At 39.2% G+C, this 26416-nt stretch overlaps 1 protein-coding gene across 8 annotated transcripts in view; it reads left to right on the plus strand.

Moving 5' to 3' along the window:
• The first annotated feature begins 14567 nt into the window (after positions 1-14567).
• Positions 14568-26416, plus strand: part of epha7.S (EPH receptor A7 S homeolog) — a 147357-nt gene continuing 135508 nt past the window's right edge. For all 8 annotated transcript variants that reach the window (XM_018265430.2, XM_041564642.1, XM_041564641.1 and 5 more), the window contains exons 1-3: positions 14568-14931; positions 19213-19277; positions 21516-22185. In XM_018265430.2, the coding sequence (XP_018120919.1) occupies positions 14835-14931; positions 19213-19277; positions 21516-22185 (832 nt within the window). In that variant the 5' untranslated portion in view covers positions 14568-14834. The remainder of the gene's footprint in view (positions 14932-19212; positions 19278-21515; positions 22186-26416) is intronic.

Below are 26416 nucleotides of genomic sequence, written 5' to 3' on the forward strand. Positions count from 1 at the left end.
TGGCAGTGGACAGAAGACCCTTAGGGTCAGGTGTAATTTCCAGGGAGACGGTAACTCTTTCCATGTGTATAAATAATTTGCATTGTGAGGAGATAGCTTTTTACCTCATAGAAGGTGCTTCCTCTCCTCTTATTTTGGGGTTACCGTGGCTCCAGAGGCATAACCCTCTGATTGACTGGGTCTCCAGGGAGGTGGTTCAGTGGGGTACTATGTGTGATGGAGTATGTGTTCCCTCTGTAGTAGCAACTTCATCGCTTGAAGGGTTACCTGCTGCATTTGCAGAATTCGCAGATGTCTTCTCTAAAAAGGCAGCAGAAACCTTACCCCCACACCGGCAGTATGACTGCCCAATTGATCTGGTTCCTGGATCTACTCCTCCTCGTGGTAGAACCTATCCTCTTTCATTGCCCGAAGCCCAGGCAATGAAAGAGTATATAAAGGAAAATCTAGAAAGGGGTTTCATCAGACCTTCTAGTTCCCCTGCGGGGGCGGGCTTCTTTTTTGTTGGGAAAAAATATGGTAGTCTTCGCCCCTGTATTGATTATAGGGGGCTCAATAAGATCACCATAAAAAACCGCTACCCTCTCCCTTTAATTTCTGAACTCTTTGATCAGGTCAAAGATGCTAAAATCTTTTCCAAGCTTGATCTTAGGGGGGCTTATAACCTGATCCGTATTAGGGAGGGTGATGAGTGGAAGACTGCATTTAACACCAGGGATGGCCACTACGAGTATCTCGTTATGCCTTTCGGCCTCTGTAATGCCCCCGCAGTGTTTCAGGAGTTTGTTAATGACATCTTCCGGGACCTGCTGGGGATCTTCGTAGTGGTCTACCTAGACGACATTCTGATTTTTTCCTCTAACCTTAAAGAACATCAAAATCATGTTCGTGAAGTCTTACGGAGGCTAAGGGGAAATAATCTTTATGCGAAACTAGAGAAATGTACTTTTGGGGTTTCTTCTGTTCAGTTTTTGGGGTTTAACATTTCCAGCAAGGGTCTAGAAATGGATCCAGGCAAGGTGAGAGCAGTCCTGGATTGGACCCAACCCCTTTCGTTACGTGCAACCCAAAGATTTCTTGGTTTTGCTAATTATTACTGTCAATTCATCAGAAATTTTTCCCTCATTGTGGCCCCCATCACTAATCTAACTAAAAAGGGCGCTGATCCCAGTATATGGCCCCCTGAGGCCGTTCAAGCATTTGAATTCCTCAAAAAGGAATTCAGCTCTGCCCCAATCCTCCGTCACCCCGACACTGTGCTTCCTTTTATTGTGGAGGTTGACACCTCTGAGGTGGGAGCTGGGGCAGTCCTTTCTCAAAGGCACCCGACTACCAACAAGTTACATCCCTGTGCTTTCTTCTCCAGGAAGTTTTCTCCCGCAGAAGTGAATTATGATATAGGTAACACGGAATTGCTGGCAGTCAAATGGGCCTTTGAGGAATGGCGGCACCTCCTGGAGGGTGCAAAACATCTGGTGACGGTCTATACTGACCACAAAAATCTGTTGTATATTGAGTCTGCTAAACGCCTTAATCCTAGGCAGGCTAGGTGGGCTCTATTTTTCACAAGGTTTAATTATTCTTTGACTTTCCGGCCTGGGACTAAAAATACCAAGGCGGATGCACTTTCGAGGAGTTTTGAAGCAATTTCCCCTGACTCTAGAGAGTGTACTCCCATCATTCCCAGGGAAATAATTGTTTCGACCTTGGAGTCTGACCTCTCTTCCTTACTGTCCCCTTTACAGTCATCAGCTCCTGCTGAAACCCCATCTGGTAGATGGTTCGTTCCTGAGGAACTTAGGGAACAAGTGTTAAAGGAGAAGGAAAGCAACAGAGGCATTTTATTGGCAATAGATTAGCTGCAATAGTGCAAGCTAGAATGCTATATTTATTCTGTAGAATGTTTTACCATACCTGAGTAAAAAGCTCTAGAAACTCTCTGTTTGTTTAGGATAGGAGATGCAGTGTGACATCACTTCCTGCTTGAGTCTCTCCCTGCTCTGGGCTCAGATTACAGTAGAGAAGGGAGGGGGGTGGGGAAGAGGAGCAAACTGAGCATGCTCTTGCCCAGGGCAATGAGGTTTAAGCTGAAGGCAGGAAGTCTGATACAGAAGCCCATGAGTACACAATAGAAGGAAAGAAATGCAGTGTTTCTTTTGACAGGGGACTCAGAGCAGCATTACTTTGGGGATTTACTGGTATATTTAGATGGACCTTTCTGATAAGGCTTACTTAGTTTTAACCTTTCCTTCTCCTTTAAGGGAGGTTCATGATTCTAAAGTGGCAGGTCATCCAGGTATTTCAAAAACCATTTCTCTTTTATCCCGTCATGTCTGGTGGCCTTCCTTCAAACTGGATACTAAAACATTTGTCATTTCCTGTCCAGTCTGCCAGAGGTCTAAGTCATCTCATCATCTGTCCCAGGGTCTATTAAACCCCTTACCCGTTCCAGAGAAACCATGGTCTCACATTTCCATGGATTTTATTGTGGAGTTGCCTCCTTCTCAGGGTAAGACAGTGATTTGGGTGGTGGTAAAATGGCTCATTTTATTCCTCTTCCACATCTCCCTTCTGCTAAAACCCTGGCTGACTTATTTATTACTCATATTTTTAAGTTTCATTGTTTTCCTGTAAATATTGTTTCTGACAGGGGGGTTCAGTTTGTTTCAAGATTTTGGCGTGCTTTCTGTTCCTTGGTGGGTACTGAATTGTCTTTCTCTTCTGCCTATCACCCCCAAACGGTCAAACCGAAAGGGTGAACCAGTCCCTTGAGCAGTATCTCAGATGCTATGTGTCCAGTCCACATGGTCCGAACTGCTACCCTGGGCAGAATTTGCATACAATAATGCTACCCATTCCTCCTCTGGAGAGTCTCCTTTCTTTGTTGTCTATGGTTTGCACCCCAAAGTGTTTTCTTTTTCTGACTCTAATTCCCCTGTACCCTCTGCCAATTCTTCTATCCTGAAATTTTCCGAAATTTGGTCTCAAGTTCATAATTCTTTATCCGCAGCTTCCCTAGCTCAGAAAAGAGCTGCTGACAAATCCTGTAGGGAAGCACCCCAGTACAAAGTGGGAGATTTAGTATGGTTGTCAACAAAGAATATCAAGTTGAAGGTTCCCTCTCCTAAATTGGGTCCTAGATTCATTGGTCCATACCCAATCATTGCAATAATTAATCCGTCTTCTGTCCGTCTTCAATTACCTCCTAATTTCAAAATTTCTAATTCTTTCCATGTCTCTCTGTTGAAGCCTGCCAAAGATTCTCGTCTTCTGTCTGTTCCTCCCCCAGTGTTGGTTGAAGGTCAGCCTGAGTATGAGATCCAAGAGTTCCTCGACTCCCGCCTCGTGAGGGGTAAGTTACAATATCTTACCAGGTGGAAGGGCTTCGGTCCTGAGGAGAACTCTTGGGTCTCAGTTGATGACATCAAGGCCGACCGCCTCAGGAAGCAATTCCACTCTAAATTTCCTGGTAAACCTGGGGGTCCAGTGGCCCCCCCTAGAGAGGGGGGTAATGTAATAAAATTACCTGGGCATGGTGTGGGGGGACGGCAGGGACGCCTGCCGCCCCCTCGACGGGGACGCCCGTCACGCCGCGCTGCTCCGGTGCCGGCCTCCTAGCGCGCGCGCATGCGCACTCCGATTTAAAAGCGCAGGCGCGCTGACGTAATGACGTCAGCGCGAGAGGCGCCAAATTCAAATAGTATTTAAAGGGCATTCCCACAGGTTACCATTGCCCGTGATAGGATTTTGTTCCTGGTGCTTCTGAGCCTTGTGTTTATTCTGATTCTGTCTGATTCCTGTTTTGACCCCTGCCTGGCTATTTTGACTATTCTGAATTCTGGATCCTGACCTTGCCTGCTTACGACTACTCTACAGTTTAACCCTTCCATTGATCACCCGGTTTTGACCCTTTTGCCTGTTTGACGTTTCTTGCTATCTGCCTGCCTCGACCCAGCCTGTTTGACGATTCTTGTTATCTGCCTGCCTCGACCCAGCCTGTCTGACGATTCTGTTGCCTGCTCCATTTGTACCGTGACCTTCGGCCCAAAAGACTCTGCTACCTGCCGTGCCCCTCTGCTAGCCAGACATCTTGCCTTGTACCCCTCGTTAAGTCCAGGTGGCACCCAAGTAAGCTGAGGGCTCCTCCCGAAGCCCAACGGTGGTCACACTACTGGTGAAGCCGAGCCGAGACCAGGGTACTTGGCACCTGTTCTGGTATTGGGTGCCGGCCGTGACACTAGGTCAATATGCCTTATTTAAAAAAAATAATTAATTGTAAAACTAAATAAGTAAAAATAGATAGGTTATGCAAAATAAAAAAAAATTATGCAAATTATTTAGTTAGCCAAAAATGTATAAAAGCTTGAGTGACTGGATGTCTAACATAATAGCCAGAACACTACTTCCTGCTTTGAAGCTCTTGGTTTCCACTGTTCATAGTAACCAATCAGTGACTTGAGGGGGGTCGCATGGGTCATAACTGTTTGCTTTTGCATCTAAGCTGAATGCTGAGGATCAATTGCAAACTCACTGAAAATTTGTGTCCCATGTGGCTCCTCTTAGAGGTGCTGACTAACTCAGAGTTAGAGAGCTGCACAGCAGGAAGTTGGTTACTGTTATGTTAGACATCTGCTCACTCCAGCCTTTATAGATTACATTTTTGGTAAACTAACTATATTAGTAACATGTTTTATTTTGCACAGCCTATACAGACTATTACAAATGGCAGCATAACATACACAGTAAACAGAAAACACAAAACTTCAGCAGTAGGCAGCATTAAAAGATTTAATATTGTTATTTTTTAGTACATATAACATGAGTGAAATGTTCCAGTGTCATTAATAGACACATCCTATGTACAGGGTCGGACTGGGCCGGCAGGACACTAGGAAAAAACACGGTGTGCCCCCGGCTCTTGTGGGCCCTGCTGGCCCAGATCCACACCCAGATCAATGGCTTCTTCTTGCCTCGTGGCAAAAACATTTAGTGAGTGTGGACTATCGCGCGCACCCGGACGGGGTCAGGAGGAGAGCCCTGGGACAGCAGCCCCAGTGGGCCCGGGCCCCCCAGTCCGATCCTGCCTAAGAATACTGGTAATTCAATGTGTCTCTTAGATGTAAAAACCAGTGGAGCAAGGACACAACGTTGCACAACTTGGAGTATTCTAGGCATTATGGAGAGTGAATGGCATATGGACAATATCTCAGAAATTGTCTCAAGAGGTTGTCTCGGCTTCAGTTAGAGGAGAACTAAACCCTAAAAATTAATATGGCTAAAATGCCATATTTTATATACTGGACTTATTGCTCCAGCCTAAAGTTTCAGCTTCTCAATTGCAGCAATGATCTGGAACTTGCCACAGGGGGTCACCATCTGCGACACTCCCATGCTCAATGGTCTGTGAGAAGCTATTGAGAAGCTAGGCTTAGGGGCCATCGCAAATTATGAAGCAGAAAATGAGGTTGGCCTGTAATATAAGCTGATGCTACGGGGCTGATTATTAAATTATGATGCTAGTTGCACTGGTTTCTGCGCTGCCATGTAATAATTATCTGTATTAATTACTAATCAGCCCTATATTGTGACATTTAGATTCTATGTGTATTGTTTATTTTGAGTCGAAGCTCAGTATGTGACAGCAGCACAGTGAATCAGCAGTGAATCAGCAGAAAAGAGGACAACGAGCTACTGGGACATCTTTGGAGGCACAGATCTTAACCCCTAAATGTCTGAGGTTACCTTGGGCTGGTACGGAAGTGCAAAACATAATATACAACATTTCTAGTCTACTTTTCTATTTAAGCTTTAGTTCTCCTTTAAATAGTCTGCTGTTTTTTGGAGGCCAGTTGCCTGTACAAATTTGACCTTAAGGCTGAACTATCTAGGCACTGTAAGCAATAAAGAAGCATAAATACACAGGAATCCAGCAAACACTCACGCACTTCAGTTATAATTAAAAAAAACAAGGGGAACGAGGAAGCAGAGTTATCCAAAAAACTGGCACACTGGAGCTGCTGTTGCTGAACTACATCTCAAATTAACTTTTGTACTTAAGCCAGCCAGGTTAAGCATTACTGATAAAGAAGACACTTATGAATCTCATGACCTGCTATAACAAATTAAATGTAAAATACATTTTACATATCACTTTGTCCACCACTACTGCTTGTATATAATGCAATATACAAATTATATGTACCCACTACTGAAAGCAAAGTCATCCTGAACATCATTGACTTTTGGTGACAAATACAAATAAAATGCAGTGTAAGGAAAATATATTTAATAGTGCAGAAACTAGGTAATTAGCACTGATGCCTTACAATGCTGGGGTTTCGACAGTTATTTTTAATCAGGGCACTAACAACATAAAATGTGTCAGTGTGGGTTTCCTCCACATACTCTGGTTTCATTCCAAACTATACAGGCAGGTAAATTGTCTCCAGGCAAAATTGCTCCTAATGTGTGAAAGCTACAGGGACCTTATGAGTTGTGTAATATGAGACACCAGGGGGCCTAGTTATTAAGCCTCTGATTTTTCTCTTTGGTGCTGGTTTTCGTATGATAATCCAGTAAATTTGAGTTTTTGTTCAAATTGTCTTTTCCTGCACAGACAATTTTCGATCCGATTTGTTTGTAAATTTAGCCAAATCGTGGGAGTTTGGTTGAAGTTTTAGTATTAAAATAATGGGGAAAAATCCAAGTTTTAAAAAATAGCCTCCATGGTTTGATTGTGAGCAGGAAGAAAAGATCAAAAACAGGGGCATCTGCCATATTTTTACATGTTGCACCTTTCTTCGCAGTATAAATGAAATATTACAGGTCTCTGCATAAGGTTTTGCTGCACAGAAACCTGAGGCAAGAACCTTGAATACAGTACTGCCTGCATTTAAACCTGTGTTATGTACCCTAACTTGCACATCATTGAGGAATGTAAGTTAGGGTGCACTAGGGTGTATTCTTGCACCCCAAAATACTTTTGTGCTTCTACCCAGGTATATTGTTCATATCCCTTGCTAAATTTGCCCAGGTCCAGTTACATATAGTAAACAACCAGTAGGTAGCATTTACTGGTCATCTCCTCTGTTTAGGAACAAGTTTGTGCTCTTGCCTACTTGATTATTTGGCTAACAGGGTTTATTTACTTACCTAGGTGCAACATTGCATCAGTGTATTATTTTCTAATTTCAAGTAGGCAAAGCAAATTTCGGTTCTTATGGGTAATTACACTGAAGTTTTTTCAGCACCTAGGTTTCAATCTCAACTAATAAGTAAGAGTGAATTGTTTGAACCATATTTATTTATCAAGGGTCGAATTTTGAATTGAAAAAACTTTGAAATTCGAATTCAAAAAGACCGAATAGGACAGTTTCTGATCAAATAGGTCCGTATTCGATCGAACTGTGCGAATTGAAGGAATAGTTTTTCGATTTTTGAAAGTCCACCAATGGACTCCAAATAGGTTCTAGAAGGTCCCCCATAGGCTAAAACAGCAATTTGGCAGGTTTTAAAGTAAAGTAGTAAAAGAACAGATCAGCCAATGTTCTACCTCTGACAGCAATGGTACAATAGTTTTGTCTGACAAAGCTAGTGACAGTCTCCCACTGAAAATCGTACGATCGCCAATACATGCAGAGATATTACCTGCAGTTGAAAGAAATTTTCTAACCTGTCCGATCGACCAAACGTCCAATCTCCGCTGGACAAAAAATGACGGTACTCTCCACACACAGTCCGAAAATCGTACGAATCCACGATTCGGATCGGATCATTGCGTCTATGGCCAGCTTTAGGGTGGCAAAGATTTGCAGGCGGCATGCCCAGGGTAGCACTGAACGGGACACCAGGAAAAAACCCGTTGGCCCACTCCACACAGCCAGCAGCTGGCTTCTTCCCTTCCCTCTAGGGCAGCCATCAGCGGAGAGTTGTAGGGGGCCCCCGAGGGTAAGGGGGTCCCAGCCACGCCACACTTACTTGATTAGCCGGGCCCCCCATCTTTCTGAGAGCTGCTGACTTCGGGAAGGCATGGACGTTTAAGGGGCCCTGGCCACCAATTTTGGCCACCAATTTTTTTTCTTATGTGGGGTCCTAGCCACCAATATTTTTTAATGGGGGGGGACCCTGGCCACAAATGTTCTTTTATGGGGGGCCCTGACCACCAATATCTTTTTATTTTTTATTAACATGTGGGAACCCTAGCCACCAATACTTTTTTGTTTTTTTTACTGTGTGGTGGGGGGCGGACCTGTGGGGAGGGCGGACCTGTAGGTGGGGCTTGCAGTGGGCGCAGCCCAGGGGGCCCAGGAAATTTTGTCGTATGGGGCCCTGTGATTTCCTCCCCCCAGAGGGGGGACAGTGGGGAATTTGCAGCTGGGGTGGGAGGCCCTGGCGGGGGGTGCAGCGGACCTGATGTGGAAGACCTGGTGTGGAAGGCCCGGTGGGCCCAGACCCCATCCAGTCCGATGCTAGGCATGCCACATCTGAACTGGGGACTTGATTGGAGATTTTCACAGTTATTTGGATCACCTGTCCACCCACTCTCTGGTGATGCTGACAATTGAGGCAATAAAGGCACCAGCAGTAGGGTGTGCAAGAGTATAAAGGTGTGTGCAGAGGGTGGGAGCGGACTAGGGGTGCACCAGTTTTAAATCCACCCCTGATTGCGGGAAAACTGTTTTTGAGAATTTGTGCTAGGATTTCTCAATGTTGCATTTTGGGGGGCAAATGCTCCCAGGAGGCATCATTAATCTGTCATTTGTCTTCCATCTGCTGCGTCTTTGCACTCTGGATAGACAGTCGGATTTACTTCAGCGTGTCATTAATAGAAAATTAAAAGGGGGTTTTGGTCCACCTGATTTTGAGAATTTATGACCTGAGCAACTGGGTAGAAATGATATCTAGACAGTACACGAATAACAGTGGTAGCATTTTTTTTACCAGTTTTACAAACATTTATGCAATGGCTAATGTCTAGAGTTCACTCGTAACTAGCAACAATGTAACTTATTAAGTAACAGCAATATTTTACATCTAAAGTAGGCTAGTTATAGCTCATAGAAACACATTATTATTGCGTTCCTTGTATTGCTGTAGAAACACAAAGACTCCATTGCACAAAATATGACAAGCAGAAAAATCACAGCATAAAATAAGACCTCTGAGGGACTGTCTGCTGCACTTGACAATGCAAAAATGTAAATTTCATCTGTACTAGTAAATGTCATTGTGTATTGGAAGCAGCTCTGGTGTGTTGCATTTTACTACGTGTGCATTTTCTAAGAGCAAGGGCTAATTATATATGTAAATGTCCTTTTGTAATAAGTAGTAATGGTTTTGTCCCCTTCATAACCTGTCAAATGAAATGTAGCATCTAACAGAGAAAATTACAGTGGTTTGTATTGAGAGTACCAGGCCTACAAGTTGCTTATCTGTTTTCATTTCTTTGTGCAGATTGATTCCGGAATAACTTGGACTGTCTGGAGAGCTGCTTCTCCGGAGGTGTTCTACACCCTCCAGTCGGCACAGCTCATTGCTTCCAATAAAAGAAGCTACATTTTATTATACTAGACCACAAAATGAATGGGAGTTCTTTCTTCACCATTAAATAATTGCAGTTCTTATGTTTTATTGAAAATGGACATGAGAGTAACACCTAATCAGTTATGAAGGAATTCAAGCACAGCAGTTCTCACTTGCAGAAACTCATACAGTTAATAACTGCACATGTGACTGTAACCCACTAGCATTCTGTAAAACTCATGACTTCTTTCAAACACAGAGAACCACGTCACTATGATATGTATGAGGGTGTAAGGCTGCTGCTCAGGGCAGAAAATGCTAATTTTGTGGACCATTACCCGCACCCTACAGTCCAGTGCTGTGTGTCATAGTAGTGCAAGTAACAGGAATAAAGAAAAATACGTGTATCAGAAAATGTCAGTTTATTTATTTTCCGGAGAGACCACAGATAATTTCATAGCGATTGCAATATCTTTGTCTGTTATGCAAATGCATTACATTGTGTATATTGCATGCAATCAGCCTACATGGTAAAATATAGATTTTGTTAGGATTAGATTAGTTCTGGGCTAAATTTAGTGTCCCACATGGGAACCTACTGAATAAACATCACTCAGTTAATAGACACAGGTTTATCTTTAAAAACAAAACAAAAAACAATTACACATTTTGTAAAATATACCTGAAGCACAGCTCATACGGAAGATGCAAGGGAGACATATAAATAGTAATGAATTGAGATTGATTGCAACAAAGACATGTGAAAGAAACGATACCGTATATTGCAAATAAAGTACAGAAAGATATAAAGGGAATGTAACACAGCACTGACTGCATAGCATTGTAAATTATAGTTATATTACATTAAATAATAGGGAGACCCTTAAGGGATAGATGTAATTCAAAATTAAGGGTATGTCAGAGGGAATGACAGAGAAGAGACAAAATGGAGAACATTGCACTGAAAGGTGAGATAAGTTTGTATTACACAGATGTAGCAGTTAAGAGATTAAATGGCAGCTCATATAGCATCACATTACAAATATAAAATAACAATGGTCCAATGCAATTTATGTCTTTAATGTTCATTGTATGCATTGTGCATGGTATAGAGTTAAGAAGAGACAAACTGGCTTTGTAACAAAAATGCTATAGATGATAATTGCAAAAGGAAATAACTTTAGGTTATTATCATATCTACTCGACAAGGGCTAAATCAGGTGTTGAAACATAAGGAACAGCTATGACTATGCAATGGAATGGACAAAAGATACACACCTGCCTTCCAAATGTACCATTTCTGAAAGGGACAATATTTGTCATTTAAATTAATTCATTAAATTCAGTATATACCTATATCATTAATAATAACAAATACACACAGAACTACAACATGGCATGGTGTCATATGTAACAGATAACCATAGATCAGTTCTACCACAAAAATGTCAATTTGTTGGGTGTTTTCCATATAAACAATTATCTTCTTTAGAGCTGGAAAATAAACATAAATCTCCTTATTTAATCACCTTTAAGCTGGCAAAAGCCATTACACAGGGAAGTTTTTTTTAAGGATTAGAAGAAATCCTTCGTGTGGTCATACATCCAGAGGTTATATACCCCCACATTCTGTCAGGAACTACCTCGAATCTACCTCCGAACTCTGGACTATATACTTTGAAATTCCTGCATTACCTCACTGAGCCACTGGAGACCTTTGAGATTGGACTCTACGGAAATGATGATAGACACTCTGGTTTCCTTATGTTTTTGCTCAACTCCTCCTCCTTCATCAAACACAGGTGTGTATAACTTGCCAATTAAGGGGCTTTATAAGTCTGTTGCAAACCATGCCCAGGTGCTTGATCAATAAGCGTCACAGCCTGTTTCTACAGACCTGAGATTTCCTGCTTTTGTTCCTGATTCCTGCCTAGTTCCTGAGTCCCCGTCCGCTTCCCTGTTCCTTCTTTGTGCCTGTGTTCTCTGCTCCAGTTTCCCATTACCGGCTCTCTGTTGGATCTCCTGGTAATTGACCTCGGCTTGTTTACTGGACTACCCTCTGCCCTCAGCCTGCCTCTGACCTCTGCCTGCCATACGGACTTGTTATTGCCATCAGCCTGCCCCTGACCTCAGCCTGTTTCTCGGACTTGCCTTTATTGTTGCCTGCCCTTGACTACTGGCCTGGTCTAAGAACTTATAATATTTATTAAAATATTCTTCTGCATAACATGTTTCGACCTATCAAAACCTCAAATACCCACTGTACTTGTGTTATACAGCACCAAGGCTCCTACCTAGCAGCCACTCCCCTGTGGTCAATCTTGACAAATTCCTTCCCAAGATTAAGAAACAAAATGAGACATTTTCTCATAATGTTGCTCCTCTGCAAAGCAAACCCTTCCTTCGAAACCACTACCATCTGAGAATCTATATCTAGGGCTCCTATAGTTGGTACTATAATGGCACATTTATCTCAAACATAAACTGATGTACCGCAAATGTGCTTTTTAACCACTGAAATACTGCGGCATATATTTTATCTTTTATGTTTCCTTAAATCAAAAATATCAACGACACACCTGACAGTAATACAGAATGAGATGAATTAAATATGAAGATGAAACTTAAGTATGACCATTCTTAGCACTGCAGAACAACCCCTCATGGGAGAGCAATGTGATTTATACCATTTCCATGGATATTTAAGTTAAGAAAACTGCTATAGGCGCTAACATGGGCTCGCAGTCCGAGCGACACACAAATAACAATAGTGACTGCCTGTCTTTACCCGTGTGTCGATGTTGTTGATTGTCAGAGGCTGCTTTAAGAATATGCCCATATTACAGCTGGAAAGAGTGCTAACACGCACTAACATGGGCACTAAGGCAAAGTGGAGGCAAAAGTTATGTTAAAACAAATCTCTTCATGTCCTTGTCATTGATGCTGACAGTGTACCCATGTTATTTCTGATGGCCACGCATATAGGCACACATGTGGTATCATGGTAGTGCCCATAGTAAATCTGTGTGCATATAAACTCAACACTACTATGTCCAAGGTGGCTGTACTAATATAAAGTAACACTGATATAAAAATGGAACCCTCAATCATATAAATACATAAACCAGGGCTTTTGCCATTGATAAACATGGTAATTGAAGAGTGCAAATATGTATTTTTTCAGGTTTTTGTTAATAATATAAATATATCCTTAACAATATACTTTACACAAACACCTCACACAAACTTTGCATCTAGGTGTTTATATAAATTGTACATGACAACCACGCAGCTTGGGCTCATTTATAAACACTGGAAAATTTGCACATGGTCAGTAACCCATAGCAACCAACCAGTAACTGCCCTTTTCAGGTATTCTCACAAAAAAATGTGCAGGATCTGAGACATGTCAGATACTAATGTACCAGATTGTAACAGTTGTTCTGCGAAAGACTTTGGTTAAACCAATGAGGGAATGAAACGGCCGCTGCTGAGAAATGTCAGTAACTAGCAATATACCAAAACTGTTTAGAGAGTTGGTGACCTTACTGAGTTTCTACTGAAAAACATGAGAAAAGGAATGTGAATTCATTTTTAAAAAGTACATTTTGGAAACACACTAAAGAATTATGTGTAGAGTGGTGCAAAATATTAAAGTGCTGATCAACGTTAAGTTAACATTTGGTATGTTATAGAATATATAGATGTTATGGTCAATTCTAAGCAACTTTTCAAAAGGACTTCATTATTTATTTTTTATTGTTTTTTTTTAAATTATTAGCTTTTTTTCTTCTGACTCTTTCCAGCTTTTAAATGGGGGTCATTGGTCCCATCTAAAAAGCAAATGCTCTGTAAGACTACACATGTATTGTTATTGCTACTTTTTATTACTATTCATTGTCCAGTTTCTTATTAAAATCAGTGCATGGCCAGCGGCGTTTCAGCCATGAGGCAAGGTGAGCACCTTGCCTCAGACAGCAGCTCCGCAGATGATACCAGGGGTGGCAAAAAGCCGCTCCTGGTAACTTAAAGAGCTGAATTTCCGTTTTTTAAACTGGAAATTCTGCTTTTCTAGTGCAGAGAGCGCAATTTTGCTCTCTGCACTATCAATGCGGCCTGCACTGGACCCCCCTGTCAGCTATTATGGTAAGCGTGATGGGCAGCAGGGGGGCGGCATTGCGAATGTTGCCTCAGGCGGCGTTACTTACCGAAAGCCCCTGTGCATGGCATGGTAATTTGGACTGGGTGGCAGGCCCGGATTTGCGGCAAGGCCGCATAGGCCCGGGCCTAGGGCGGCAAAGAAATAGGGGCGGCATGCCGCCCAGCCACCGTTCAACTGCACCAGCTGCGCCAGTGTTTTTTCGCCGGCGCGCTGGGAAGGCGGACGCTAGGACCGCGCGGCCGCCTGGTCGGGCCGCGTGGCCTAGGGGCGCCCAAAAGTGAAATCCGGCGCTGCTGGGTGGTCGTAACCCGCACAGGGAGCGGGTATATACCTGCGGGCCCACATATGCCCCTACTGGCCTTCCTTTATATTTATAATTTTTCACTATTAATAGCATTGGGATCAACCATAATTGTTACCAGCCAGGCCGGTAAAATACCGGCCAGGTGGCAACCCTAGGCCCACAACGGCAGAGGCCCATTAGGCTTTCAGCCAAGTCCAACTCTGCCTTGACATCTCAAGCTGAACCTATAATTGTCAATAATAATAATGAGCAATGCCCTCCTTGAGTCAAAAGAAAGCATTTCATTACATGGGGAAAGAGCAAGCAGTAAGACATCTCTATCTAAGAGTAGTAAGTACATATAAACTTTTTTTTGTACAGCCCACGAAAATACACAATGACAGCAAGAAGTACTTATGGAAAGGAGACCTCTCTCCACATGATGCAGTACAGGCTGTAAATATGTCTGGGCAAGCAAGGCACTGACTGATGTTCGTTCTACTTAGGACCCTGCATCCCTGTTTGCTGGTGAGCAGCTTAAAACCCCGCCCAGGGGGCTGTCCTGCCGCCGAATGTGTCAGGATAGAGAGTTTAGCAGACGCCAGGCTGCAGTCAGAATCCAGGCTGGTGCTGAGCACAGCACTGAGAGAACAGAGCAGGGATGAATGTCCAGGCACGGGGACTATGTACCGAAACGTGTTACCCACTCTAAGGCTAAATTCATAATACAAATCCCAGAGTGCTCCTACACAGACAGGGGGAGCCGAAATCAATTGTTAAACACTGGGCTCCTTGCCTGCACTTTATTACTTCAAGCACAGCAAGTGAAAGACTCCTTGTAACATTAGCATAGCAACCAATTGCACCATGGCTCTCCATGCTGGATACCCTTCCTGGATTACACTCATAAGCATGGGGCTCTTTTGTTTTGCACACACCGGGGAAGCACAATCAGCAAAAGAGGGTAAGTACGAACAGTGCAGGTACTGGGAACTAACTTTGCCTTTCATCCTGCTGCTGCTGCTGCGCTCCCTTTACCTCTATGTACATCAGTGCATGAGGGCAAGTGTGTCTGTATATATATACTGTATATATATATATATATGCTGTGTTAGGTGGATCAGTACAAGTGCATGAGGGGCACCTCTGCCTGAATATAGTCCGTGCGTGAGGGCAAGTGCGCAGGTTAACAGGCGGTTTTCCTTAGGAACAGTGTTATGGGGTTTTAACAATTATTATTATTATTGGAAAAAAAATACTCTTTCGCACGTCATGGGAAGACAATCAGCCTCTATGTTTAGGGATTCCCCTGAGGAATATTGTTGCTTTGGTTATTATAAGAGGCATTTTCCGTTCTGGGAGTTCGCAGCTTGAGAAGAGCAATTGCCTCCTGTCTGGAGTTTAGTTTCACCCATTTGTGTATGCAAGGCTATGCCAGGGCACGCTGAACTACGCACAGGCAGGGGTGGGCAGGATAAAAAAAAAAAACATATAGCACATTCGTTTTTCTTGTCTTTTTATGTACAGTATGTCAAGCAATAGCAGGGAACCTTAATGTAAAAGAGGTAGAAGAGTACAGTTATATGGAAGATGAACTGGAGACATCATCATATGCCTCTCTATTACATAGCATGTGAAGTTGTCTTCTACTTTATATATAGCAAGCAATGCCAGGGCACTCCAAATAAACAGGGATGAGGAATGGGTTAGTATGTCTGACCTAACACAGAATATAACCATTTTCAGAACCAGATTTATTGTGAGCTCATTGTGACCTTATGATAAGTTTCACACATTATATACAAGGGGCACATTTACTAAGCTCGAGTGAAGGGTTCGAAGTAACAAAACTTAGAATTTTGAAGTTTTTTTTGGGTACTTCGACCATCAAATAGGCTACTTCGACCTTCGACTACGACTTTGATTCCAACGATTTGAACTACAAATCGTTCGACTATTCGACCATTCGATAGTCGAAATACTGTCTCTTTAAAAAAACCTTTGACTTCATATTTCGCCACTTTAAACCTACCGAGCTACAATGTCAGCCTATGGGGACCTTCCCCATAAGTTTTCTAAGCTATTTCTGATCGAATCGTTCGTTCGAATGATTTTTACTTCGATCGATCAAAGTATTTGCGGTAAATCCTTCGACTTCGATATTCAAAGTCGAAGGATTTTACTTCGAGGGTCGAATATCGAGGGTTAATTAACCCTCGATATTCGACCCTTAGTAAATGTGCCCCCAGTGTTGCCAGGACGGAGGGCACATAAAAGCAAACAAAGAAGAAAATGCTTATGTGGAAAGTTATATGAAAACTGCTGTTATTTGTGTTAGCTGAGAGAAAAAAATCCATTCAGAACCTATATTACAAGGGGAATAACCAGACAGTTAATGACACCCTGTGGAAATTGTGGCTCGCTAACTGTTTGGGACTACAAATTCCTGCTGCTGTTTCTGCTGTTACAGGATGCTAAACGTGTATGTTCCCAAGCTGCTAGAGGCCCGCAGGTGGCACCTTGTTTAATATGGGTAGACAAACTTTATGTGTCAGTGAATCAATCCTGTTGACTGTGCTCCTTACTTGAGGGATAACTGGAGATGTGGCAGAAAATGGAGCTACAAGATGAATTCTTATATAAAGGTATGGGACCTGTTATCCAGAATGCTCGGGACCTGGGGTTTTCCAGGTAACAGATCTTTTGTAATTTGGGTCTTCATACCTTAAGTTTACTAGAAATTGATTTAAACATTAAATAAACCCAATAGGCTGGTTTTGCTTCTAATAAGGATTACTTATATCTTAGCTGGGATCAAGTACAAACTACTGTTTTATTATTACAGAGAAAAAGGAAATCAATTTTAAAAAATTGGATTATTTGGATAAAATGGAGTCTATGGGAGTCAGCCATTCTGTAATTTGGAGCTTTCTGGATATCGGGTTTCCGTTTAGGTGATCCTATACCTGTACAAATCAAAGCTAATGAATTGTCATTGACATATTTAGCCTTGTGACTATAGAAAACTGTATTTTCTTATGTCACTTCAGCAGTTTGTTGCATTCATGTCACCACATACATTTTATATACTGCCACCCTCAAGATCAATGATCCCCAACCAGTAGCTCGTGAGCAACATATTGCTCCCCAACCCCTTGAAAGTGGCTCTCAGTGGCCTCAAAGCAGGTGCTTATTTTTCAATTCCAGGCTTGGAGGTAAGTTTTGATTACATAGAAACTGCCAAACAGAGCCTCCTGTAGGCTGCCTGTCCACATAGGGGCTACCAAATAGCCAATCACCCTTACTTGGTACCCCAAGGGACTTTTTCATGCTTGTGTTGCTCCCCAAATCTTTTTACATTTGAATGTGGCTCATGGGTAAAAAAGGTTGGGGACCCCTGCTCTAGATAAAAAATTAGGGAGAAAGGAAAGTATGAAATACAGTGGTAAAAGTTAGCAATATAATAAATAGATGGTCTGATGTCTTCAGATTTAAATGGGATAACATATCAGTTTTGGGATGGCAGGAATACACTCATTTAGTATGTTAGGTCCATTATAAAGCATAACTATGCAACACACAATAAAAAGGTCCTTCTAAATAAAAAGTGGTGAATGCTAAAGGGGCCATAGGGTTAAATGCAGCCTAATGCCCATGATCTAATCAAAGCCCCAACCTGAGTCCCATGAATCCTGAAATTTGTGTCTAGATATGTGAGAAAATTGCAGAACACACAGTGCCTGCCCCCAGAGTCCCATGCATGCATTATGCAGATCCCAGTTCTGTGTCAGCAGTGAAAGATCCAGCCAAACAGGACACAAACTGCACAATTCAACAAGGTGCCTGGGGCAGCTTGCAGAGCTAGATAAGGGGAATCTTCAGCTCCTGGCGCACATTCACATGGGTAGCCTTGAGAATTTGGATCAGAGCAGAACGATCAGTCTCCAATGCTTATAATATATCTATTTCTTCTCCTGCTTGATTCCACATGTCTTATTGCTGAACCATTATACCCAGCTAGCGATGTGCAAATGAGTTCTTTGTGGGTACAGCTGACATTGTACTGGGCTACAGTACAAAAATGGTAATGGGAATTATTACATGGAATGTAATAAAGCAAATAAGACAGACCAGAATATTTGAAGAAGGGGGATCTATGTGTATAAAATGCCTGATTCTCTTTATCTGCTTTGCAATTTTAATACAACACTGTAATGTTAACCTGTAAAACAGTATGTTGTAGGGGATACAGAGCCATATTTGTATCATTTAGACCTACGTTTATATCCTAAATTAATGTATATGACTTCTTATCTGCCATAAAGGCTGATTCTACTTGCAAGATTATGAATAATGTAGTGCTGAGTTTATGTAGATATGTAGGAGAAGCATTTTTATTAATGAACAATGCCATGTATTTTTTAAAGACATCCCCTAAACGAGTAACATGTTTTGGCCATTGCATGTGATTGTTACCTGAAAGAAAAAGAAGCAAGGCTTCATGCTTTTTAACTACTTTATGTTGGTTATTCCAATATTGTGTATACTGTAGGCTTTTAAAAACCAGTCCATAGTTTTAACCTGCAGTCCAGAATTTTACCTACCTGACAAGACATTTTATAAAAGCATGTAAACCACTTAAAATGCTATGCAACCTATATCAAAGGGCTATTTGGAAATGCCAGGTGTTTGTGTTAAATTAAAGAATCAATGCATCATTTGATCAGTTTTAATATAAATCTCATGGGTCTATATTATCTTTGTAAATTCTTGTCCACTCATAGTCTTATTTTATGGCACACATCTGAGCTCAAGCCATTAACTATTTAACAGCGATGCAATTTCTGTGTTTCACCATCCGGCACTGAAAATATAACCTTACAATCTAATTTCTCAAAGCAGTACTCTCTCAGTTTCTATGTATTATATTCAGTACTGTTCCAGTTAGAGAAACTGAACGTATACGCGCCGTACCATAATGCTGATCAGTGCTTGCTAATTCCCACATTATTTCTGAAACATCATACAAATCAACAAACTTTTCAGTAAATGTAATAATTGCAGGACATGTTGTTATACATAAATCATTATTCAGTAAGAGTTTTATAAAATCAAAATAATAATTAAATATTTATCAGAGATATGGGAAAAGTATATATATATATATATATATATATATATAGTTTATCATTTAACCCATTACATTGTACAATTTAGTAAAGTCTTTTATCACTTTCTTTTGTAGTTATATTGCTGGATTCCAAAGCACAACAGACAGAACTGGAATGGATATCTTCACCTTCCGGTGGGGTAAGTTAGCAATACTGATATTCCAAAATCTGTTCCTTATTTTTATGCTAGGTTTATAACATTTTATTAAAAGTTGTATTGCTGCTAGTAACAGGAGAGTAAAGATGTTATTGTCACTTCAAGATTACTGCATAAAAATATATAAACAACTACAGTAACCCAAATTTTAACATGTACAAACCAATAAGACAGTTTATGAGTATGACTGTTGTGCAGATTTATAGTTTCACATTTCACGTGGTGGGGTGATATTTATCTACTTTTAATAAAGAATAGAGACATATATCTCTGTTTTTGGACTGAACTTCTAGATTGATCTTCTCACTCTTTAATAATCAAGCATCTGTGTCTTATATTGAATGTGGCCAGCAGGATTCACACACATATAGCTGTTCTTCACTGGATACCTAATACAACACATTAGCATGCTTTGGATTGCTTAGTACTTAGGAAATAATTACCATGGGGCAAAGGATTAACTAGCAAATGTAATCTGGGAAGGAGTTCAACCTCCAGAACTGAGCAAAGTATCCTTGGTTAAGTTAAGTAATTAATTGTTAGTTATCAGCATATATCTTTTAAGTATATCACTCAATATATACTAAATATTATTTTTAGCATTTATAAACCACCTTGTATTCTCTATAATACTGTACCCTTGATAAAAAACAAACAAAAAAACATATATATATATATATATATATATATATATATATATTTCAAAGCCACAGGCAATTTGCCGTTATGTTTTGTTATAATGAAATGTAAATAGGATTGAGTTTATTGTATTTAATGACTTCTGTTTTTGATCTGATTTTTTCTTTACTTACATTCAATGCCTTTAGATGTTACTTACATTATAAAACAAAGGCCAATGTTTTAAATGTATCTCATGATTATAGGTGGATATTTATTAATGTGACCTAGACTCCTCTTAAGGTTTTAGCAACGTTGTATGTTTAAATGAGAATATTTAAAGCATCTTCTCTTTTACTTTCTGAAACAAATAGCTTTCGATTGTGTACACAGGAAAGACTTTGGAACAGAAACATCTGAAAACAAAAACTTGTTTTCATTGTCTCTGTGTAAATGCATGGTTGTCGTGGTTGGTTACCCTTTCTAAAGTTTTCCTTACCGTACCTTCATTTAAGTACAATTAGTTTGAGCACAACAAATGTATGCTTAATTATAGACCCTAATATTGGGTTAAAATAAAATATTTTTTTTTATTTGTTTTACAGTTTATTATATTCTTTTATTATCAATTTAAGTGGGCGACCAAAGGCCACAATGATTGCTACCTTCACATTTCCACAAATGCAGTGATCATACAAAACAACTCAGTATGTGTGCATAGAGACTGCTATATTTGTAAGGAAGTTGTGGGATTGTATACCAGTTACAGAAAATGTAAAATGCTGTTATAGGATATTGAACTACTCATTTGTATGGCAAAAGTATTTAATAATTATAATTATAATGACTTGAATATTTGCAGTGTGATACATCTGTACATCTTTATCTGAACTAAAGTCTTTCCTGCAGTATTTGTATTTTAATCTAAGAATATTGAAACATTTTTTGTTTTTTTTTCAAAATTATTAATCTAGTAAAATATACAAGGCTGCACATTGGAGGGTAGATAGTATGGTTGGCTACAGAGTTTTCGGGTGATTTATTCTTATTATCACTGTGCTCCAGTTCCTGAGATTTCCTCCCTACATTTCAGGCATACAGCTTATAATTCTTTTTTCCTTAAGCTCAGATAAATCCCACCTCATTTTTTCATTTGTCAAATGTCAACTCAGAAAGCATGCTTTATCATGCTATTTATTAATCATTTGGTGCTTTGTCCACTGCAAGCATTTTCTTTTTTTAAATGTACATGGAAAAGAGAGCTAAAACGAAACTAAATAACAGAGCTGCTTATTTAGTAATATTTTACATACAGTAATTATTATTTACAGCACAGTAGTTTGAAAACCACAATGTCTTGTTGCAAGCTTCTAAATCTTCTAAATCACATACTCAAAGCTGTACCCATACTTTATGAAACCCATAGACAAATTCTTTCATCACTATGAAATGGTTTAATCCAGCATTAATGCATTAGCATATGAGAATGACTTACTGAACATTTAAGAAGGTTTTAAAGAGCTTGGGTCTGAACCCCTCAATGTACATTTGATATAAGCTGTCCTTTGTTTAGTTGATTATATCAATCTCATCTTTTTTCAGTGGGAAGAAATCAGTGGATTGGATGAAAATTATACACCAATTAGAACTTATCAGGTATGTCAAGTCTTGGAGCCCAACCAGAACAACTGGCTGAGGACTAACTGGATTTCTAAAGGAAACGCACAGAGGATTTTTGTTGAACTAAAGTTCACATTAAGGGATTGCAATAGTCTTCCTGGAGTATTGGGAACTTGTAAGGAAACCTTTAATTTGTATTATTACGAAACAGATTACAATACTGGCAGAAACTTGAGAGAAAATCAATATGTGAAAATAGACACAATTGCTGCAGATGAAAGTTTTACCCAAGGAGATCTTGGGGAAAGAAAAATGAAACTTAACACAGAGGTTCGGGAGATTGGACCTCTTTCCAAGAAAGGATTTTACCTGGCATTTCAGGACCTTGGGGCCTGCATTGCTCTTGTTTCTGTCAAAGTCTACTACAAAAAATGCTGGTCCATAATTGAGAATTTGGCTATATTTCCTGACACAGTTACTGGTTCAGAATTTTCCTCTTTAGTTGAAGTAAGAGGAACTTGTGTAAGCAATGCGGAGGAAGAAGCAGATAATTCTCCTAGAATGCATTGCAGTGCTGAAGGAGAATGGTTGGTTCCTATTGGAAAGTGCATATGCCAAGCTGGATACCAGCAAAAAGGAGACACCTGTGAACGTAAGTTACATGGATATAGATAATTTTGTTCCTTATGATGGGATATTGTCTTGTACAAAACCTGATTGTAGTGGCATTTTTGTTATATACGTCTTCTCACAATTTATCACATGAAACTATACTTTTTTTCCTATTATTTTTCGGTTTTGTGCATTTTGGTAAATGCGTATTAGACCTCTTATTTTGAGATATGGTAATTATTTCATGAAAAAATACTTTATTGGCGAATGGTTCTAAGATTTTTTAATGGAGAACTGTTTTTAAGATTTTATTACAGGTGTGGGATGTGTTATCCAGAGACCCATAATGCAGAAAGCTCCAAATTGCAGGAAGGCCATCTCCCTTTAGACTCTATCTTAATCAAATAATTCACTTTTTAAATAAATGATTTTCTTTTTTTCTCTAATAATAAAACAGTACCTTGCACTTAAACCCTACTGAGATATAATTAATCCTTATTGAAGGCAAAATAATTGGGTTTAAATAATGTTTGGTAGACTTAAGGTATGGAGATCAAAATTACAGAAAGACCCCTTTTCCTAAAAGACCCTCAGGTCCTGTGCATTCTGAATAATAGGTCCCATACCCGTAATATTGTCTTATGCATATACCCTTTATGTACTCTACGATGTCACCCTTTTAGCCATGTATCTTTGAATTTTGTACATTTCTAGTACTGTAAGGCAAAAAAATTCGTATTTTTTGCACAGAGTTGCAAACATATCTTATGTATTTTAATTTTACCCCAAATTCTGGACAAAAAACAAACCTCTGTTTTCAGATTTAAATTATTTTAGAGTTTGTAAGGCAGCTTTAAACAGCATGTATAATATATTTGGTAAGTTAATGAATAATTAGAAAAAGTTTAACATTGGGAGGCACATTTATCAAGGGTCGAATATCGAATTCATGTGAGTTTTTTTAAACTCCCTATAAATTCGAAATTCGACTAGTCAAAATTGATTAATAAAATCGAATTTGTAAAACTCGAACAAATTTAAACGACCCAAAAACTCGAATCAAATTCAATTCAAATGATAAAAAACTCGGCTACAAACATCACCAAATTGATCCTTCAACCTCTCCCATTGACTTATACAGTAATTCGGCAGGTTTTAGGTGGCGAATAGTCAAATTTGAGTTCTTAAAGAGCCAGAGTATGATAAATCTCGAAATTCAAATTAAAGCTTGAATCCTGTTTAGATAATTTACAATTCGAATTTGACAGTTTTGACCGAAAAAAATAAAATCAAAAATTTTAATTTTCACTTCGACCCTTAAAAATCTGCCCCTTACACTTATTTAAACTATAATCTATTATTTGCGACATGTGGCACACAGAGGTAATGATCACAGTGTAATGGTTTCATTTACTATTCATACTATTCTTGAAAGCCCTTACTTGACATACAGCAATTAACATCCTTCTTGATACTTTCTGGTGTCCTCCTATATTTGGATATTGCTGGAAATGAATTTGCCACAAGTTGACTTTTAGCAATGCATTTTGATATGGAAACATTGTCAATAGTAAATAAGCAAAAATACAGATCAATATTGTATTCTTTGAAGATTTTACCTTTAACAATACTATTTAACAATGTGACCTTTTCCATAATAGACTGTGATATTTAAAGGCATTTGAGTATTTGTGAGATATTTATTGCCTTTGGCAGGGAGGACAAACCCATGTTGAGCAGTATAAAGAAGAGTTCAGCATCAGCTTGGGGGGGGGGTGGCTTTTGTGATTTAGGGTATTAGACAGCATAGAAAAAACTTAAGCTTCTGTAATGTGCTTTTTCAAAAAAAGAGAAGGGAATAAAGGAACACTTCTTATAGCCCTGGTATACTATATGCAATCCTTTTTTGAATGTTAATGGGTTGAGCTGAATATTACTGTATTGGGATAGTGCAAGCACATATATTTATTTTTTTCTGCACAGCTTCTCCAAATATACACTTTTAAGAGAATCCTCTGTTTGCATTAAAGGATATGTATCATTTTTATGTTGTAATTCCCTTCATACACTCAATTGCCCCTTCCATTAAATATCACTACGCTTTTTAAAACCTATATTTATAAAATATTGAACTAAATAAATTTAAAAAAACCTTTTTTTAGATGTCAACACTAATTTTGAATATGGAAAAAAACACGATAAATGTGTTAAACATGATAATTATTACCGTAAAGGTGTATGTATATATATATAGATATATATATATAGATATATATATATATATATATATATATATATATATATATATATATATATATATATATATATATATAGTATGAATCTTCATGGTAGCCCATAGAAACCAAGCAGACTAGGACAAGCTTTTTAACCATGTGGCCCTACAGGTGTTGTTCCACTACAATTTTGGAGATTCCATTAAAAGTTGAGTGCTGTCAGAGACTCATACTATATTGCACATTGGTGGGTTATTGTACTTAAGTTAGAAAAGAGTCACAGTATTTTGGTAGCTAACTTCCATGATCTTCACCAAAATAAAATGACTTTCTTTAAAAAGGTTTCAGCCGCAATTGCTTGGCTCTAGTGAGTTTCAGCACAGTAGATCAGGCACTCTGGTGACTGAACACAATTCACTTTAACATGTGTAGAAGAGAAATTGAAACTGAGTGTTTAAAGCTGAGGGATAATCTAGTTAGAAATAGAGGTTATAGGTTGCTCAGGCACCTCAAGTCATTTCACACAGCTGTGTCTAAACTGCTAACAGTATTAAATAAAGTCATGGTATCCTATTTTAGATTCCCTTCAATTTTACTCTTATGGGCAAAATACTTTTTAAGATAGGGTCAGTATTTGATCAATCAAATGAACATATCCCTATATTATCTTGCCTTTTGTTTCATGCCACAGTGCATTAGCAGTTATTTCTCACTCACGGGAAAAAAGAAAATCCACTTTAACAGTGTCAAGACAGATGAAAAAAGGCATGTTCAGTAGAACAGGGTACTTCATTTTGAGTAGCAAGATATTGGCTGTATCCTAATACTCTCATTTGCTCTTGAGCATTACACTGAGTTTGTTTGTTGCAGTAACTCCTATTCTGGCTTTTATCCCAAACAAAAGCAGAATAAATGCTTTGCATAATAAACATATATAGTTATACAGTAATTAGCAAAGTGTTTCGCTGGTCCTGTAACTCAGAGCAACCAATCAGATATTTTATTTCATTTTTTTAACTGCATTCCCCCCCCCCACTAAAAAGCTATTTGATGGTTACCATGGGTTACTATAGGGTGAAAATATTCGATGATGTTATTGATTAGGGGTTGTTGAATCTTCAGATGATGTTACATTATAGCTAAATATTACAGTACAAAGGAATGCTAGGAAGAGAAGTAGAATGACAGCCATAACTGTGCTATTTTCTTTTTACCATTTTTTTTACATTTAAATGATTTTTCATTTTAAAACTGTAGAACAATATATAAAACAAATTAAGAAATTTAAAAGGTACAGTATAGCTGCATGTGACATTTTACATTGTAATTACAGTTTTTAATTCTTCATTCTAGTAGGCAAACTGTGAAAGAGATGTCGGTTACAGTCTAGCAAGCAATGCTTAATAGTGTTGCACAGCATAGCTGATCTGCCAAAGCCTACTCTGTTTTTGGCTGCAAGCATTGATATCTGGAGCAGTAGTAAGTCACGCTGAAGCTAGAGATTTGTCTTAAACCACCATAACATATTAACATCCTGGACATTATCTGGTTCTTACAAAACATATTTCTTTGGGTACCAATGGCCCTTTATTCTGATCAGTTTAATTAATTTGGTCAGACTGTCTGTCTCAGTAAAATCTTACCTGGAAAACTAGAATCAAAGCCTGCAGCTATGCATGCAATTTATCCATCAGCACAAAGAAGTATAGTGCAGAAATCAATTTGCCTTAAGCATTAATAATGCATGCATATAGCTTTAGTCATTTCCCTCTTCTTGTGTTTCCTTGTTAGCATACTTTGCAAAAATAAATGTAGAAAATGTAATTTACCCAGGTAAAACATTCAGTGACTGACTGTAGTAAGCTTGACTATTCTTCTATGAAATAACCTAGTGGAAGGGAAAGGGTTGATTGCTTTCCACAACACTATTGCTTTAAAATAATAAAAACTTCTAAAATGCAGACTTTGCACTTATATATGAACAAACACAGAAATAAAGGAAAGAAACTGCACAAGCAAAGTTGTGTTTAGAAAATT

This window comes from Xenopus laevis, chromosome 5S, assembly GCF_017654675.1.
Source record: "Xenopus laevis strain J_2021 chromosome 5S, Xenopus_laevis_v10.1, whole genome shotgun sequence".
In the NCBI taxonomy this organism is placed as follows: Eukaryota; Metazoa; Chordata; class Amphibia; order Anura; family Pipidae; genus Xenopus; species Xenopus laevis.